The sequence below is a fragment of the Triticum urartu genome, chromosome 2A (genome assembly GCF_056163025.1).
Source record: "Triticum urartu cultivar PI428250 chromosome 2A, HENAU_Tu73, whole genome shotgun sequence".
NCBI classification, from domain to species: Eukaryota; Viridiplantae; Streptophyta; class Magnoliopsida; order Poales; family Poaceae; genus Triticum; species Triticum urartu.
The window spans coordinates 130,693,197-130,712,705 of NC_141874.1; the positions used below are offsets into that span (position 1 = coordinate 130,693,197).

General features: G+C 43.3%; 1 protein-coding gene across 1 annotated transcript; it reads right to left on the reverse strand.

Moving 5' to 3' along the window:
- On the reverse strand, positions 1 to 4,691 carry LOC125536307 (oligouridylate-binding protein 1). The gene is made up of 12 exons (XM_048699500.2): positions 4,423 to 4,691; positions 3,180 to 3,241; positions 2,757 to 2,859; positions 2,553 to 2,629; positions 2,386 to 2,447; positions 2,206 to 2,296; positions 1,943 to 2,018; positions 1,827 to 1,857; positions 1,517 to 1,636; positions 968 to 1,053; positions 594 to 767; positions 1 to 468 (listed from the first exon to the last, which is right to left on the reverse strand). Exons 1-12 carry the CDS (start codon positions 4,543 to 4,545, stop codon positions 187 to 189), a joined length of 1,287 nt encoding a protein of 428 aa, XP_048555457.2. The 5' UTR covers positions 4,546 to 4,691; the 3' UTR covers positions 1 to 186.
- Between the last annotated feature and the right edge of the window lie 14,818 nt (positions 4,692 to 19,509).

Below are 19,509 nucleotides of genomic sequence, written 5' to 3' on the forward strand. Positions count from 1 at the left end.
TAACATAAAATTCGATATTAACCGGTCAACTGGCATCACTACAAACACAGATTCGGTGCACTACCAACACAGCCAGACGGCAACACCAACATATAGTGTCACACTGCATATAGACACGACGAAGATAGAAAAGAAAACATAAAATCCGGGTTAAATCACAAAGGTGAGCTCCCTCCAAGGCTGGAATTAATAATACATGAGCTGCTGCTGCTGTTGCTGCTGCTGTGAGGTACCGACGTTCTGGAAAGTACCATCGTACATCGCCTGACTCGCACCTACACCCATCCCCATGGCTGCTTGCCTGAGATGCTGAGCCTGCATCAATGCCTGGGTCGAAGCCATCTTGCTCATCGCAATAGCACGTTGATACGCTACAAGATCGGCGGCAGCGGGGTGGCTAGGAGCAGCAGGAGGGGGCAGAGGTGCAGAGGTGGTACCAGGGGGTGTAGGCTTGTTGCCCCAGGAACACTGCAGAACAAGAGAAAAGACAGAGGTGCATCTCCAATCAGGACATCAGTCAGAAAATACTAGCGAAGAAAGGGCGGTCAAGATGAACATCGGCAAAATCGTTAAGCAGGAAAGGAGCTGCTAACCTTGACTGGTTTACCACCCAAAATACGACCATTACCCGTCTGAATTGCAAGGGCAGTTTCAGCATGGTTGCTGTACTTGACAAAACCAAAGCCTTTGCCATGCTGGACACGGACCTCCTCGATGGCTCCAGCACCAAGTGCATGGAAGAAACGATGAAGCACGTCTTGAGTAACCTGGTATTAAGAACATCACGAAATCATTAAGGCGGCAATTGGGACAGATGTGATAATTCATCAGACATTTTGAAATAAATTCATTATACCACATGCAAAGTGATTCGTGTAACAGCAGAGTTTATAGTCTATATGAGCCATGCAAGTGAATGACAAAGCATAAGAGAAGCATCCATAGAAGCATGCTTGAAGAGAATTACCTCGTGAGCAAGGTTCCCAACATAAACAGTTCTGTACAGTGGATTATTTTCAGGAGCATCTTCATTTGACTTCTGCTTTGCATTTTCTGGACAAGACAAATAGTAGACACCACAAATCTCAGGATAAGGATAATAATGTAAACACGTTGATGACATATGAAGAACTGCAATACTTAAGTTCCTAGCAGTCAAAGCCCAAGAACATCATGTAAACATAAAGCATTGCAACAAAAACAGATATCACATAAACCAAATAAATACAATCAAACAGCCTAGAATCACATACCCATATTCTGGTCAAACCAGCTAATTACTGCTAAATTTAGAGAAATGCAGCTTTAAGTGGGTATGCTTTACTAATCAAACTACAGTATCAACATGAACCAATAAAACCTTTATGAAAAGTATTGTTAACTAAAAGATTATTTGACAATGATAATAGCACATAACGAAGAACTAATGTTCTACCTAACCCATCTTTTGAAACCAACATCTTAGCAAATTAATAATCTAAATAGTACAAAATACAACAGATCTATAGAATTATACCTGTAAAATTGTTATTTACATCAGCTATACTTTTCGAATCTGATGTTAGCTGGTCCTCGCCACTGTTGGCACCTTTTGTTGCCCAGTTGCAACGAATCTGCCGATTCCCAAGCCATTCACCTAGAAAGGTTAATTTTTGTAATTTTGTCATCACCGGTACTTTAAAACTAAGAAGCTGGCACTCACAATGTCATTTACATAACTGTTTCAATCGTGGAAAATATCAAATGCATAGGCCTATAGGCAAAACAAATCAAAATCCTCACTGCACACAAAACAGGTCTGAACAAGAAAAGTTTTGAGGGCATACCATTTAAGTCATTTATGGCACTCTGTGCATCCTGCAGACCAAATAAATCAATTTCAGCAAAAACCTGGAACGGACAAAGCACAGATTCAGATGGTTGGGACTGAGAATCAGCACACCTGTTGATTCCTGAAGGAAACAAAGCCATAACCTCTTGATCTTCCCGTCTTTTGGTCCCACATTACTCGAGCATCACTAGATAACACAAATCACACCATTTTAAAATGATTCAACACTAGGCAACACAAGCACCACTGTCAATCGACAAATATTAGGTATAACAGCACCATTACAAGATTATAGTTCAGGAAAGGCACAAATTCTCTAACTAAGCCCAATAGCAAAAGAAAGTAATGAATATAAGGAATCATGAAATGCTTACGAGCAGTTGGGAGAATATGCTGAGAAGAATGCAAATAATGCAGAATCCGTGACCTCAGGGCTAAGATCACCAACAAAAATATGGAAATGGTCTGTAAAATGAATAACGATTAACATAACTGGTCAAAAGCTACCGCACAAGATGCTAGAATAGTGATTCACAAGAAACAGAAGTACTAACCTGTTGTATCCTCCCTCTGACCACTAGCATATGCCCAATTAACTCTGATAGGCTGCCCAAAACTGCAATAATGTTCTTCAGTAAGATATAGTATTGGAAACAAGTGACAAAACTAAGTTTCAGAAGAATAGAACTAGTAGCTGCTCCTAGCTATTCTTTTTTCTTACATTTGCTTCCCGTTAAGTGTAAAAATTGCTAGGGCAGCTGATCCGCGTTCGTAGTAGTCAACAAAACCATATGAGGACTGCAGAAAAGATATAGTCAAAAGGTCAATTTTGCCATCCTCTAAACTTGAATCATTTATTTGTATTCACCTTCTAAAAGCAAACATATCTGCACCCAAAAAAAGGAAAACAGAAAAAGAAAACTACCTTCTCTTTTCTTATAAGCTTGCATCCGTCAACTGAACCAGCACTCTGGAAAACCTCCCGGAGAAGTGCCTCGGTCACTTGAACATGAATATTGCCGACATATCTAAAGTTTATAGAAACTTGGCAAATCAAAAAACAGCGTAAAAATTGCTTGTAGTTAAGTATTTGCCAGACAAAAATAGACGATATCCATGCAAGAGCATCAAAGTGAAACTAGGCACTCCCTCCGATCCAAAATAAGTGTTGCAGTTTTGAACTAAGGTTAGTTCAACATTAGTTCAAAACTGTGACACTTATTTTTGATCGGAGGGAGTATTAAATCTACAGGTGTGCAAGCAAAAGGAAGTAAAAGTTCAAAATGTGATATGCAATTCAAAGCATGCAAACAAAAAAAATAAAGAAAAAAACACTAATGGGACTCACACACTGCGGCATGTACTTGTATCAAAACCAGGTGGCAGATTTCCAGTAAGAATTGGCTCTATCTGCAAAAATAAAAATGTAAAAATATTGAAAGAAAGAAAAGAAAAATCTATTGATAAGAAGAATGTAAGGAGAAGAAGTCAAATGTGTGCAAGCTATAGAGCACAGCACACCCTATAAGATATCACCAGGAAGTTCCAATATGTTAAGTGCAACATCAAGAATAAAAGACTCTACATACTTTGCGATGAAAACCTAATCGGTCAGGAAAAAATGTATGTGTAAATGCAAAGTATTGGAAATCGTCATGTGTAATAACAATGTAAGCATTTTACATCAGGTGCATGACAAGGCAAGTGCAAAAACTCATGATTTGAGTGAAAGAGACTTAAAAACTAACCCACGATGTCAAATCATTTGGGTAAAAAATTATACAACAGAGCGGCAAGGTAAACGCGATTCCCAGCTAGATTTGGCTGAATAAAATTTAATCAATCAACCAAAATGTCCAGAACACTGTAATTTGAAGCATTAGCAGTCTTCCACCAAATAAGCATCACAAGCAAACCACTAACTAAACATCAAAGTTTGAATACTAGCACTCTAGAGCAATAAGCCCTCAATCCCGTTGAGAAAGTTAACCAAACAAGCTGAAATCATCCTATTAGTTTTACAAAGTGAAACAAATGAGAAATTGTAGCACCTGACACTTACCAATTACTCGCTAATCGTTCACTACAACATATAACATATAAAAACGCCCATATGACCTGGAGACTGTTCCCTCACTTAACTGAACATCAAAATCTAAAATCGCCACGGATTTGAACACTAAGCGCCTTAAGATCACTCACTCTGCTCCTTTTACCCGAAACGAAACAGAATGAACTTGATCGTTCACAGTCAGTCAGAAATACTGCTGTCCTCAGTTTCTACTTCGGCGCCGACAGAATCCAGTCCACCCGGACTTCGGAGACACACAGAACAGCAGAATTCCACGAATCCTCGGGCTCGCTAAGCAACCGCTCCATTTACCATACACCACCGCAGACCAGAAGCGCCTCCGAATCCACTAAGACAAAGCGGGAAACAGGGGACAAGCCGGAAACGCCTACAGCCCTCCCCGATGTGCGCACACTAAGCTCATCCACAATCAGCCTTCTGGCGGACCAAACTTTCGCGGGGCGCTGCCGTGCGGGCGGGCGCGATGGGGGAGTGGGTAGGTGAGTGGTAACGTACGGACCTGCTGCGGCGGCGCGGCGCCGAGGAGGTGGTGGTGATGCGGCGGCGGCGGCATCGCGTACATGGACTGCATCGCGGCCGCCTGCTGCATCATCGCCGCGGCCTGGCTCTGCTGCGGCAGCATCGCGCGGCCCGGCCCGCTGCCCGGTCCGGCGACGGTAGATTGGTGGGGTGGGAGAGGGGATGGAAGGGTCGAGAAGGTCGGGGTGGAGGAGAGAGAGAAAGAGAGGTGAAGGGGAGTAAAGGGTAGAGTTTGTTTGTTTTGCTTCGTGTCTTGGGTCAGTCCCTGGATACGTGGGCCTGGAATCTCGCTCGCTTGTTTTCGGTTTGGAGAGAGAATCGTCCCGGCGACCCACCGGCGACCCCTGTATTTGTTTTCTTTTTCTTGACGCGAACTTAGGATGTTTATCCAGTGTTTAGAGCATCTCCAACGGCCGCATAAAAATTTAGGGCCCAATAAAAATTATAGCGCGCCACTTTAACATTTTTAGTGCGCCGGGACCAACATTGCTTTTGCAGACGTCCAAAAACGCGCGCACAAAAAGCACATAGTGCAAATTGTGAAGCGTGCGCAATCCGAATCCCAAAATATGCTGCGCGCGATAGTGTTTTTCAGCGCGCGCCTAAAAACTTTTAGCGCTACAGCATCTGCTGGAGCTGTGCGGCGCCCAAAAAACAAAATTTTAGTGCGCGGAGTTCTTTTTGGGCACCTATTGGAGATGCTTTTAATCCTGCCTAAAATAACCACTGTTGATCTCTACTCTTTACTTTTTACTCCCTCCGTTTCTTAATATAAGAGATTTTAATATGAACTACATACGAAGCACACTAAGTAAATCAACACTTTAAAATATGTCTATGTACATTTGTATGTGGTTTGTATTGAAATATCTAAAAGAACTTATATTTATATTTAGAAACGGAGAGAGCATTAATTTATATATATAAAGACTTTACTTTAACTCCGCCTATGCTGTCTCAACGTAGCCGGTTCCAAGCCCAGGTAAAGGAGGAGGATTGTGATAGGCTTGGCGAGCCAACGTAAAAACTCAGCCACTCTTATGGAGATGAAACCCAAAAGATTTTCGTTGGGGCGTAACCCTCTCAGCGACGCGCCACATCGGAACCCGGGTGTGGTGGAAAATGGGCAAGGGCCGAGCCGTCACCCTCCAGGTGGCGCGCCGTATCTTGATCTGGATACGGTGGCAAGTGAGCGAGGAGCGGGTCGTCGCATCCTTAGTGGCACGCTACATCGGCGCCTGGATGTAGTGGAAAATGAGAAAGGGTCTTCGCATTTGACTTGACGAGTGCGAAGGATAAGGAAGCTAGCCGAGCCTAGGAGGATTCGCTTAGATAGTTGGAACGTAGGGTCTCTGACAGGGAAGTTTCGGGAGCTAGTTGATGCAACGGTGAGGAGAGATGTTGATATCCTTTGCGTCCAAGAAACCAAATGGAGAGGGCAAAAGGCGAAGGAGGTGGAGGATACCGGCTTCAAGCTGTGGTACACGGGGACGGCTGCAAACAAAAATGGCGTAGGCATCTTGATCAACAAGAGCCCCAAGTATGGAGTGGTAGACGTCAAGAGACGTGGGAACCGGATTATCCTGGTCAAGCTGGTAGTTGAGGACTTGATTCTCAATGTTATCAGCGCGTATGCCCCGCAAGTAGACCATAATGAGAACACCAAGAGGGAGTTCTGGAAAGGCCTAAAAGACATGGTTAGGAGTGTACCGATTGGTGAGAAGCTCTTCATAGGAGGAGACCTCAATGGCCACGTGGGTACATCTAACACAGGTTTTGAAGGGGCGCATGAGGGCTTTGGCCATGGCATCAGGAATCAAGAAGGAGATGATGTCTTAAGCTTTGCTCTAGCCTACAACATGATTGTAGCTAACACCCTCTTTAGAAAGAGAGAATCACATCTGGTGACTTTTAGTAGTGGCCAACACTCTAGCCAGATTGATTTCATCCTCTCAAGAAGAGAAGATAGGCGTGCGTGTCTAGATTGTAAGGTGATACCTGGAGAGAGTGTTGTACCCTAGCATAAGCTGGTGGTTGCTGACTTCCGTTTTCGGATTCATGTCCAGCGGGATAAGCTTGCCAAAGTCGCTAGAACGAAGTGATGGAAACTCAAGGGGGAGGTAGCTCAGGCGTTCAAGGAGAGGGTCATTAAGGAGGGCCCTTGGGAGGAAGGAGGGGATGCAGACAATGTGTGGATGAAGATGACGACTTGCATTCGTAAGGTGGCCTCGGAGGAGTTTGGAGTGTCTAGGGGAAGGAGAAGCGAAGATAAATATACATGGTGGTGGGATGATGATATCCAGAAGGCGATTAAAGAGAAGAAAGATTGCTAGAGAAGTACAAGATGGCGAAGAAGGCTGTAAAGCGAGCTATTGGTGAAGCAAGGGGTCGGGCATATGAGGACCTCTACCAACGGTTAGGCATGAAGAAAGGCGAAAAGGGACATCTATAAGATGGCCAAGATCTGAGAGAGGAAGACGAGGGATATTGGCCAAGTCAAATGCATAAAGGATGGAGCAGGCCAACTCTTGGTGAAGGGTGAGGAGATTAAGCATAGATGGCGGGAGTACTTCGACAAGTTATTCAATGGGGAGAATGAGAGTTCTACCATTGAACTGAACGACTCCTTTGATGAGACCAGCATGCGTTCTATGCGGCGAAACCAGGAATCTGAGGTCAAGGAGGCTTTAAAAAGGATGAAAAGAGGCAAGGCGATGCACCCTGATTGTATCCCCACTAAGGTGTGGAAAGGTCTCGGGACATAGCGATAGTATGGCTAACCAAGCTTTTCAACCTCATTTTTCGGGCAAACAAGATGCCAGAAGAATGGAGACGGAGTATATTAGTACCAATCTTCAAGAACAAGGGGGATGTTCAGAGTTGTACTAATTATCATGGAATTAAGCTGATGAGCCATACAACGAAGCTATGGGAGAGAGTCATTGAGCACCGCTTAAGAAGAATGACAAGCGTGACCAAAAATCAGTTTGGTTTCATGCCTAGGAGGTCGACCATGGAAGCCATTTTCTTGATACGACAACTTATGAAGAGATATAGGGAGCAAAATAAGGAGTTGCATATGGTGTTCATTGACTTGAAGAAGGCCTATGATAAGATACCGTGGAATGTCATGTGTGAAGGAAATATGCCCTAGAGGCAATAATAAAGTTATTATTTATTTCCTTATTTCATGATAAATGTTTATTATTCATGCTAGAATTGTATTAACCGAAAACATAATACTTGTGTGAATACATAGACAAACTAAACGTCACTAGAATGCCTCTACTTGACTAGCTCGTTGATCGAAGATGGTTACGTTTCCTAACCATAGACATATGTTGTCATTTGATTAACAGGATCACATCATTAGGAGAATGATGTGATTGACATGACCCATTCCATTAGCTTAGCACCCGATCGTTTAGTATGTTGCTATTGCTTTCTTCATGACTTATACATGTTCCTATGACTATGAGATTATGTAACTCCCATTTGCCGAAGGAACACTTTGTGTGCTACCAAACGTCACAACGTAACTGGGTGATTATAAAGGAGCTCTACAGGTGTCTCCAAAGGTACATGTTGGGTTGGCGTATTTTGAGATTAGGATTTGTCACTCCGATTGTCGGAGAGGTATCTCTGGGCCCTCTCGGTAATGCACATCACATAAGCCTTGCAAGCATTTCAACTAATGAGTTAGTTGCGAGATGATGTATTATGAAACGAGTAAAGAGACTTGCCGGTAACGAGATTGAACTAGGTATTGAGATACCGACGATCGAATCTCGGGCAAGTAAAATACCGATGACAAAGGGAACAACGTATGTTGTTATGCGGTCTGACCGATAAAGATCTTCGTAGAATATGTAGGAGCCAATATGAGCATCCAGGTTCCGCTATTGGTTATTGACCGGAGACGTGTCTCGGTCATGTCTACATTGTTCTCGAACCCGTAGGGTCCGCACGCTTAAGGTTTCGATGACGGTTATATTATGAATTTATGAGTTTTGATGTACCGAAGTTAGTTCGGAGTCCCGGATGTGATCACGGACATAGCGAGGAGTCTCGAAATGGTCGAGACATAAAGATTGATATATTAGACGGCTATATTCGGACACCGGAAGTGTTTCAGGTGATTTCGGAGAAAACCGGAGAGCCGGAGGGTTACCGAAACCCTGCCGGGAGAAGTAATGGGCCATATGGGCCTTAGTGGAGAGAGAGAGGGGCAGCCAGGGTGGGCCGCGCGCCTCCTCCCCCCTGGTCCGAATTGGACTAGGAGAGGGGGGGCGGCGCCCCCCTTTCCTTCTCCCTCCCCACTTCCTTCCCCCTCCTAGTAGGAGTCCTACTCCTACTAGGAGGAGGACTCCTCCTGGCGCGCCAATAGGGGCCGGCCGGCCTCCTCCCCTTGCTCCTTTATATACGGGGGCAGGGGCACCCCTAGACACACAAGTTGATCCACGTGATCATATTCTTAGCCGTGTGCGGTGCCCCCTTCCACCATAATCCTCGATAATATTGTAGCGGTGCTTAGGCGAAGCCCTGCGACGGTAGTACATCAAGATCGTCACCACGCCGTCGTGCTGACGGAACTCTACCCCGACACTTTGCTGGATCGGAGTCCGGGGATCGTCATCGAGCTGAACATGTGCTAAAACTCGGAGGTGTCGTAGTTTCGGTGCTTGATCGGTCGGGCCGTGAAGACGTACGACTACATCAACCGCGTTGTGCTAACGCTTCCGCTGTCGGTCTACGAGGGTACGTAGACTACACTCCCCCCTCTCGTTGCTATGCATCACCATGATCTTGCGTGTGCGTAGGAAAATTTTGAAATTACTATGTTCCCCAACAGTGGTATCAGAGCCTAGGTTTTATGTGTTGATGTTATATGCACGAGTAGAACACAAGTGAGTTGTGGGCGATATAAGTCATACTGCTTACCAGCATGTCATACTTTGGTTCGGCGGTATTGTTGGACGAAGTGGCCCGGACCGACGTTACGCGTACGCTTACGCGAAACCGGTTCTCCCGACGTGCTTTGCACAAAGGTGGCTAGCGGGTGACAGTTTCTCCAACTTTAGTTGAACCGAGTGTGGCTACGCCCGGTCCTTGCGAAGGTTAAAACAGCACCAACTTGACAAACTATCGTTGTGGTTTTGATGCGTAGGTAAGATTGGTTCTTGCTTAAGCCCGTAGCAGCCACGTAAAACTTGCAACAACAAAGTAGAGGACGTCTAACTTGTTTTTGCAGGGCATATTGTGATGTGATATGGTCAAGACATGATGCTAAATTTTATTGTATGATATGATCATGTTTTGTAACCAAGTTATCGGCAACTGGCAGGAGCCATATGGTTGTTGCTTTATTGTATGCAATGCAATTGCGCTGTAATGCTTTACTTTATCACTAAGCGGTAGCGATAGTCGTGGAAGCATAAGATTGGCGAGATGACAACGATGCTACGATGGTGATCAAGGTGTCACGCCGGTGACGATGGTGATTACGACGGTGCTTCGAAGATGGAGATCACAAGCACAAGATGATGATGGCCATATCATATCACTTATATTGATTGCATGTGATGTTTATCTTTTATGCATCTTATCTTGCTTTGATTGACGGTAGCATTTTAAGATGATCTCTCACTAATTATCAAGAAGTGTTCTCCCTGAGTATGCACCGTTGCGAAAGTTCTTCATGCTGAGACACCACGTGATGATCGGGTGTGATAGGCTCTACGTTCAAGTACAACGGGTGCAAAACAATTGCACACGCGGAATACTCAGGTTAAACTTGACGAGCCTAGCATATACAGATATGGCCTCGAAACACGGAGACCGAAAGGTCGAACGTGAATCATATAGTAGATATGATCAACATAAGTGATGTTCACCATTGAAAACTACTCCATCTCACGTGATGATCGGACATGGTTTAGTTGATTTGGATCACGTGATCACTTAGATGACTAGAGAGATGTCTGTCTAAGTGGGAGTTCTTAAGTAATATGATTAGATGAACTTAAATTTATCATGAACTTAGTCCTGATAGTATTTTGCAAATCATGTTGTAGATCAATAGCTCGCGTTGTTGCTTCCCTGTGTTTATTCTGATATGTTCCTAGAGAAAATTGTGTTGAAAGATGTTAGTAGCAATGATGCGGATTGGATCCGTGATCTGAGGTTTATCCTCATTACTGCACAGAAGAATTATGTCCTTGATGCACCGCTAGGTGACAGACCTATTGCAGGAGCAGATGCAGACGTTATGAACATTTGGCTAGCTAAATATGATGACTACTTGATAGTTTAGTGCACCATGCTTAACGGCTTAGAATCAGGACTTCAAAGACGTTTTGAACGTCATGGACCATATGAGATGTTCTAGGAGTTGAAGTTAATATTTCAAGCAAATACCCGAGTTGAGAGATATGAAGTCTCCGACAAGTTCTATAGCTAAAAGATGGGGGAGAATCGCTCAACTAGTGAGCATGTGCTCAGATTATCTGGGTACTACAATCGCTTGAATCAAGTGGGAGTTAATCTTCCAGATAAGATAGTGATTAACAGAATTCTCTAGTCACCATCACCAAGTTAGTAGAACTTCATGATGAACTATAGTATGCAAGGGATGACAAAAACGACTCCCGAGTTTTTCATGATGATGAAATCGATGAAGGTAGAAATCAAGAAAGAGCATCAAGTGTTGATGGTTGACAAGATCACTAGTTTCAAGAAAAGGGCAAAAGGAAAAAAAAGGGGAACTTCAAGAAGAACAGCAAGCAAGTTGCTGCTCAAGTGAAGAAGCCCAAGTCTGGTCCTAAGCCTGAGACTAAGTGCTTCTACTGCAAAGGGACTGGTCACTGGAAGCGGAACTACCCAAGTATTTGGCGGATAAGAAAGGATGGCAAAGTAAACAAAGGTATATTTGATATACATATTGATGTGTACTTTACTAGTGTTCATAGCAACCCCTCAGTATTTGGTACTAGTTCAGTTGCTAAGATTAGTAACTTGAATTGGGAGTTACAGAATGAACAGAGACTAGTTAAGGGTAAGGTGACGATGTGTGTTTGAAGTAGTTCCAAAATTGATATGATCATCATCGCACACTGCCTATACTTTCGGGATTAGTGTTGAACCTAAATAAGTGTTATTTGGTGTTTGCGTTGAGCATAAATATGATTTGATCATGTTTATTGCAATACGGTTATTCATTTAAGTAAGAGAATAAATTGTTGTTCTGTTTACATGAATAAAACCTTATATGGTTACACACCCAATGAAAATGGTTCGTTGGATCTCGATCGTAGTGATACACATAATCATAATATTGAAACCAAAAGATGCAAAGTTAATAATGATAGTGCAACTTATTTGTGGCACTGCCGTTTAGGTCATATTGGTGTAAAGCGCATGAAGAAACTCCATGCTGATGGGTTTTTGGAATCACTTGATTATGAATCACTTGATGCTTGCGAACCATGCCTCATGGGCAAGATGACTAAAACACCGTTCTCCGGAACAATGAAGCGAGCAACTGACTTATTGGAAATAAAACATACTGATGTATGCGATCCAATGAGTGTTGAGGCTCGCGGCGGGTATCATTATTTTCTGACCTTCACAGATGATTTAAGTAGATATGGGTATATCTACTTGATGAAACATAAAGTCTGAAACATTTGAACAGTTCAAAGAATTTCAGAGTGAAGTGGAAAATCATCATGACAAGAAGATAAGGTTTCCACGATCTGATCGCGGAGACGAATATTTGAGTTACGAGTTTGGTCTTCAATTAAAACAATGTGGAATAGTTTCGGTGCTTGATCGGTCGGATCATGGAGACGTACGACTACATCAACCAAACGCTTCCGTTGTCGATCTACTAGGTATGTAGATCATACTCCCCCTCTCGTTGCTATGCATCACCATGATCTTGCGTGTGCGTAGGAAATTTTTTGAAATTACTACGAAACCCTACAGTATCAGAGCCTAGGTTTTATATGTTGATGTTATATGCACGAGTAGAACACAAGTGAGTTGTGGGCGATATAAGTCATACTGCTTACCAGCATGTCATACTTTGGTTCGGCGGTATTGTTGGATGAAGCGGCCCAGACCGACATTACGCGTACGCTTACGCGAGACCGGTTCTCCCGACGTGCTTTGCACAGAGGTGGCTTGTGGGTGACAGTTTCTCCAACTTTAGTTGAACCAAGTGTGGCTACGCCCGGTCCTTGAGAAGGTTAAAACAGCACCAACTTGACAAACTATCATTGTGGTTCTGATGCATAGGTAAGATTAGTTCTTGCTTAAGCCCATAGCAGCCACGTAAAACTTGCAACAACAAAGTAGAGGACGTCTAACTTGTTTTTGCAGGGCATGTTGTGATGTGATATGGTCAAGACATGATGCTGAATTTTATTGTATGAGATGATCATGTTTTGTAACCGAGTTATCGGCAACTGGCAGGAGCCATATGGTTGTCGCTTTATTGTATGCAATGCAATCGCGATGTAATGCTTTACTTTATCACTAAACGGTAGCGATAGTCGTAGAAGCACAAGCTTGGAGAGACGACAACGATGCTACGATGGAGATCAAGGTGTCACGCCGGTGACGATGGTGATCACGACGGTGCTTCGGAGATGAAGATCACAAGCACAAGATGATGATGGCCATATCATATCACTTATATTGATTGCATGTGATGTTTATCTTTTATGCATCTTATCTTGCTTTGATTGACGGTAGCATTATAAGATGATCTCTCACTAATTATCAAGAAGTGTTCTCCCTGAGTATGCACCATTGCGAAAGTTCTTCGTGCTGAGACACCACGTGATGATCGGGTGTGATAGGTTCTACGTTCAAATACAACGGGTGCAAAACAGTTGCACACGCGGAATACTCAGGTTATACTTGACGAGCCAAGCATATACAGATATGGCCTCGGAACACGGAGACCGAAAGGTCGAGCATGAATCATATAGTAGATATGATCAACATAATGATGTTCACCAATGAAACTACTCCATCTCACGTGATGATCGGACATGGTTTAGTTGATTTGGATCACGTAATCACTTAGAGGATTAGAGGGATGTCTATCTAAGTGGGAGTTCTTTAAGTAAATTAACTGAACTTAAATTTATCATGAAACTTAGTACCTGATTAGTATCTTGCTTGTTTATGTTTGATTGTAGATAGATGGCTCGTGCTGTTGTTCCGTTGAATTTTAATGCGTTCCTTGAGAAAGCAAAGTTGAAAGATGATGGTAGCAATTACACGGACTGGGTCCGTAACTTGAGGATTATCCTCATTGCTGCACAAAAGAATTACGTCCTGGAAGCACCGCTGGGTGCCAGACCTACTGCAGGAGCAACGCCGGATGTTATGAACGTCTGGCAGAGCAACGCTGATGACTACTCGATAGTTAAGTGTGCCATGCTTTACGGCTTAGAATCGGGACTTCAACGACGTTTTGAACGTCATGGAGCATATGAGATGTTCCAGGAGTTGAAATTAATATTTCAAACAAATGCCCGGATTGAGAGATATGAAGTCTCCAATAAGTTCTATAGCTGCAAGATGGAGGAGAACAGTTCTGTTAGTGAGCATATACTCAAAATGTCTGGGTATAATAATCACTTGATTCAATTGGGAGTTAATCTTCCAGATGATTGCGTCATTGACAGAATTCTCCAATCACTGCCACCAAGCTACAAGAGCTTCGTGATGAACTATAATATGCAAGGGATGAATAAGACTATTCCCGAGCTCTTCGCAATGCTGAAAGCTGCGGTGGTAGAAATCAAGAAGGAGCATCAAGTGTTGATGGTCAACAAGACCACTAGTTTCAAGAAAAAGGGCAAAGGAAAGAAGAAGGGGAACTTCAAAAGGAACGGCAAGCAAGTTGCTACTCAAGAGAAGAAACCCAAACCTAGACCTATGCCTGAAACTGAGTGCTTCTATTGCAAGCAGACCGGTCACTGGAAGCGGAACTGCCCCAAGTATTTGGCGGATAAGAAGGATGGCAAGGTGAACAAAGGTATATGTGATATACATGTTATTGATGTGTACCTTACTAATGCTCGCAGTAGCACCTGGGTATTTGATACTGGTTCTGTTGCTAATATTTGCAACTCGAAACAGGGACTACGGATCAAGCGAAGATTGGTTAAGGACGAGGTGACGATGCGCGTGGGAAATGGTTCCAAAGTCGATGTGATCGCAGTCGGCACGCTACCTCTACATCTACCTTCGGGATTAATATTAGACCTAAATAATTGTTATTTGGTGCCAGCGTTAAGCATGAACATTATTTCTAGATCTTGTTTGATGCGAGACGGTTATTCATTTAAATCAGAGAATAATGGTTGTTCTATTTATATGAGTAATATCTTTTATGGTCATGCACCCTTGAAGAGTGGTCTATTCTTGTTGAATCTCGATAGTAGTAACACACATATTCATAATGTTGAAGCCAAAAGATGCAGAGTTAATAATGATAGTGCAACTTATTTGTGGCACTGTCGTTTAGGTCATATCGGTGTAAAGCGCATGAAGAAACTCCATACTGATGGAATTTTGGAACCACTTGATTATGAATCACTTGGTACTTGCGAACCGTGCCTCATGGGCAAGATGACTAAAACACCGTTCTCCGGTACTATGGAGAGAGCAACAGATTTGTTGGAAATCATACATACAGATGTATGTGGTCCGATGAATATTGAGGCTCGTGACGGATATCGTTATTTTCTCACCTTCACAGATGATTTAAGCAGATATGGGTATATCTACTTAATGAAACATAAGTTTGAAACATTTGAAAAGTTCAAGGAATTTCAGAGTGAAGTTGAAAATCATCGTAACAAGAAAATAAAGTTTCTACGATCTGATCATGGAGGAGAATATTTGAGTTACGAGTTTGGTGTACATTTGAAAAATTGTGGAATAGTTTCGCAACTCACGCCACCTGGAACACCACAGCGTAATGGTGTGTCCGAACGTCGTAATCGTACTTTACTGGATATGGTGCGATCTATGATGTCTCTTACTGATTTACCGCTATCGTTTTGGGGATACGCTCTAGAGACGGCCGCATTCACGTTAAATAGGGCACCATCAAAATCCGTTGAGACGACGCCTTATGAACTGTGGTTTGGCAAGAAACCAAAGTTGTCGTTTCTGAAAGTTTGGGGCTGCGATGCTTATGTGAAAAAGCTTCAACCTGATAAGCTCGAACCCAAATCGAAGAAATGTGTCTTCATAGGATATCCAAAAGAGACTATTGGATACACCTTCTATCATAGATCCGAAGGCAAGATTTTTGTTGCTAAATTCGGAAACTTTCTAGAGAAGGAGTTTCTCTCGAAAGAAGTGAGTGGGAGGAAAGTAGAACTTGACGAGGTAACTGTACCTACTCCCTTATTGGAAAATAGTACATCATAGAAAACTGTTTCTGTGACACCTACACCAGTTAGTGAGGAAGCTAATGATAATGATCATGAAACTTCAGAACAAGATACTACTGAACCTTGTAGATCAACCAGAGTAAGATCCGCGCCAGAGTGGTACGGTAATCCCATTCTGGAAGTCATGCTACTAGATCATGATGAACCTACGAACTATGAAGAAGCGATGGTGAGCCCAGATTCCGCAAAGTGGCTTGAAGCCATGAAATCTGAGATAGGATCCATGTATGAGAACAAAGTATGGACTTTGGTTGACTTGCCCGTTGATCGACAAGCAATTGAGAATAAATGGATCTTCAAGAAGAAGACTGATGCTGACGGTAATATTACTGTCTACAAAGCTCGACTTGTCGCAAAAGGTTTTCGGCAAGTTCAAGGGATTGACTACGATGAGACCTTCTCACCTGTAGCGATGCTTAAGTCTGTCCGAATCATGTTAGCAATTGCCGCATTTTATGATTATGAAATTTGGCAGATGGATGTCAAAACTGCATTCCTGAATGGATTTCTGGAAGAAGAGTTGTATATGATGCAACCAGAAGGTTTTGTCGATCCAAAGGGAGCTAACAAAGTGTGCAAGCTCCAGCGATCCATTTATGGACTGGTGCAAGCCTCTCGGAGTTGGAATAAACGTTTTGATAGTGTGATCAAAGCATTTGGTTTTATACAGACTTTTGGAGAAGCCTGTATCTACAAGAAAGTGAGTGGGAGCTCTATAGCATTTCTGATATTATATGTGGATGACATATTACTAATTGGAAATGATGTAGAATTTCTGGATAGCATAAAGGGATACTTGAATAAGAGTTTTTCAATGAAAGACCTCGGTGAAGCTGCTTACATATTAGGCATTAAGATCTATAGAGATAGATCAACACGCTTAATTGGACTTTCACAAACCACATACCTTGACAAAGTTTTGAAGAAGTTCAAAATGGATCAAGCAAAGAAAGGGTTCTTGCCTGTGTTACAAGGTGTGAAGTTGAGTAAGACTCAATGCCCGACCACTGCAGAAGATAGAGAGAATATGAAAGATGTTCCCTATGCATCAGCCATAGGATCTATCATGTATGCAATGCTGTGTACCAGACCTGATGTGTGCCTTGCTATAAGTCTAGCAGGGAGGTACCAAAGTAATCCAGGAGTGGATCACTGGACAGCGGTCAAGAACATCCTGAAATACCTGAAAAGGACTAAGGATATGCTTCTCGTATATGGAGGTGACAAAGAGCTCATCGTAAAAGGTTACGTTGATGCAAGTTTTGACACTGATCCGGACGATTCTAAATCGCAAATCGGATACGTGTTTACATTAAACGGTGGGGCTGTAAGTTGGTGCAGTTCTAAACAAAGCGTTGTAGCGGGATCTACATGTGAAGCGGAGTACATAGCTTCTTCGGAAGCAGCAAATGAAGGAGTCTGGATGAAGGAGTTCATATCCGATCTAGGTGTCATACCTAGTGCATCGGGTCCAATGAAAATCTTTTGTGACAATACTGGTGCAATTGCCTTGGCAAAGGAATCCAGATTTCACAAGAGAACCAAGCACATCAAGAGACGCTTCAATTCCATCCGGGATCTAGTCCAGGTGGGAGACATAGAAATTTGCAAGATACATACGGATCTGAATGTTGCAGACCCGTTGACTAAGCCTCTTCCACGAGCAAAACATGATCAACACCAAGGCTCCATGGGTGTTAGAATCATTACTGTGTAATCTAGATTATTGACTCTAGTGCAAGTGGGAGACTGAAGGAAATATGCCCTAGAGGCAATAATAAAGTTATTATTTATTTCCTTATATCATGATAAATGTTTATTATTCATGCTAGAATTGTATTAACTGGAAACATAATACATGTGTGAATACATAGACAAACAAAGTGTCACTAGTATGCCTCTACTTGACTAGCTCGTTAATCAAAGATGGTTTTGTTTCCTAACCATGAACAAGTAGTTGTTATTTGATTAACGGGATCACATCATTAAGTGAATGATCTAATTGACATGACCCATTCCATTAGCTTAGCACCCGGTCGTTTAGTATGTTGCTATTGCTTTCTTCATGACTTATACATGTTCCTATAACTATGAGATTATGCAACTCCCGTTTACCGGAGGAACACTTTGGGTGCTACCAAACATCACAACGTAACTGGGTGATTATAAAGGAGTACTACAGGTGTCTCCAAAGGTACATGTTGGGTTGGCGTATTTCGAGATTAGGTTTTGTCACTCCGATTGTCGGAGAGGTATCTCTGGGCCCTCTCGATAATGCACATCACTTAAGCCTTGCAAGCATTGCAACTAATGAAGTTAGTTGCGGGATGATGTATTATAGAACGAGTAAAGAGACTTGCCGGTAACGAGATTGAACTAGGTATTTGGAATACCGACGATCGAATCTCGGGCAAGTAACATACCGATGACAAAGGGAACAACGTATGTTGTTATGCGGTCTGACCGATAAAGATCTTCGTAGAATATGTAGGAGCCAATATGAGCATCCAGGTTCCGCTATTGGTTATTGACCAGAGACATGTCTCGGTCATGTCTACATTGTTCTCGAACTCGTAGGGTCCGCACGCTTAAGGTTACGATGACAGTTATATTATGAGTTTATGCATTTTGATGTACCGAAGGTTGTTCGGAGTCCCGGATGTGATCACGGACATGACGAGGAGTCTCGAAATGGTCGAGACATAAAGATAGATATATTGGAAGCCTATGTTTGGATATCGGAAGTGTTCCAGGTGAAATCGGGATTTTACCGGAGTATCGGGAGGTTACCGGAACCCCCCGGGAGCTATATGGGCCTTAATGGGCCATAGTGGAAGAAGAGGAGAGGCAGCCAGGGCTTGGGCCGCGCGCCCCTCCCCCCTAGTCCGAATAGGACAAGGAGAGAGGGGGCCGGCGCCCTCATCCTTCTCTCTCTCTCTCTCTCTCTCTTTTCCACCTCATGAATCCTATTCCAACTAGGATTGGGGGAGAAGTCCTACTCCCGGAGGGAGTAGGACTCCTCCTGGCGCGCCCCTCATGGCCAGCCGGCCTCCCCCCTCTAGTCCTTTATATACGGAGGCAGGGGCACCCCAGAGACACACAAGTTGATCCACGTGATCTATTCCTTAGCCGTGTGTGGCGCCCCAGCCACCATAGTCCTCGATAATATTGTAGCGGTGCTTAGGCGAAGCCCTACAGCAGTAGTACATCAAGATCGTCACCACGCTGTCGTGCTGACGGAACTCTTCCCCGACACTTTGCTGGATCGGAGTCCGGGGATCGTCGTCGAGCTGAACGTGTGCTAGAACTCGGAGGTGCCGTAGTTTCGGTGCTTGATCGGTTGGATCGTGGAGACGTACGACTACATCAACCAAACGCTTCCGTTGTTGATCTACTAGCCGTTGTTGATCGGTCCCCCTCTCGTTGCTATGCATCACCATGATCTTGCGTGTGCGTAGGAAATTTTTTGAAATTACTACGAAACCCTACATAACTAACTTGTTTTTTTATCTTTTTTGCTCTTTTTGCAGGAAGGGGAGAATTGTGGGTTTGTTGAATGGGTTGATCACCAGTGGCCCCCAACA

What these genes read in the sequence shown, in the direction of transcription:
- LOC125536307 (XM_048699500.2), bottom strand. Translation starts at nt 4,545, where the DNA reads ATGCTGCCGCAGCAGAGCCAGGCCGCGGCGATGATGCAGCAGGCGGCC. An exon ending in TCAGAGGGAGGATACAACAG is followed by an intron (nt 2,297 to 2,385) that starts GTTAGTACTTCT and finishes TTCATTTTACAG; the next exon opens with ACCATTTCCATATTTTTGTT. An exon ending in TTGGGAACCTTGCTCACGAG is followed by an intron (nt 768 to 967) that starts GTAATTCTCTTC and finishes TCTTAATACCAG; the next exon opens with GTTACTCAAGACGTGCTTCA.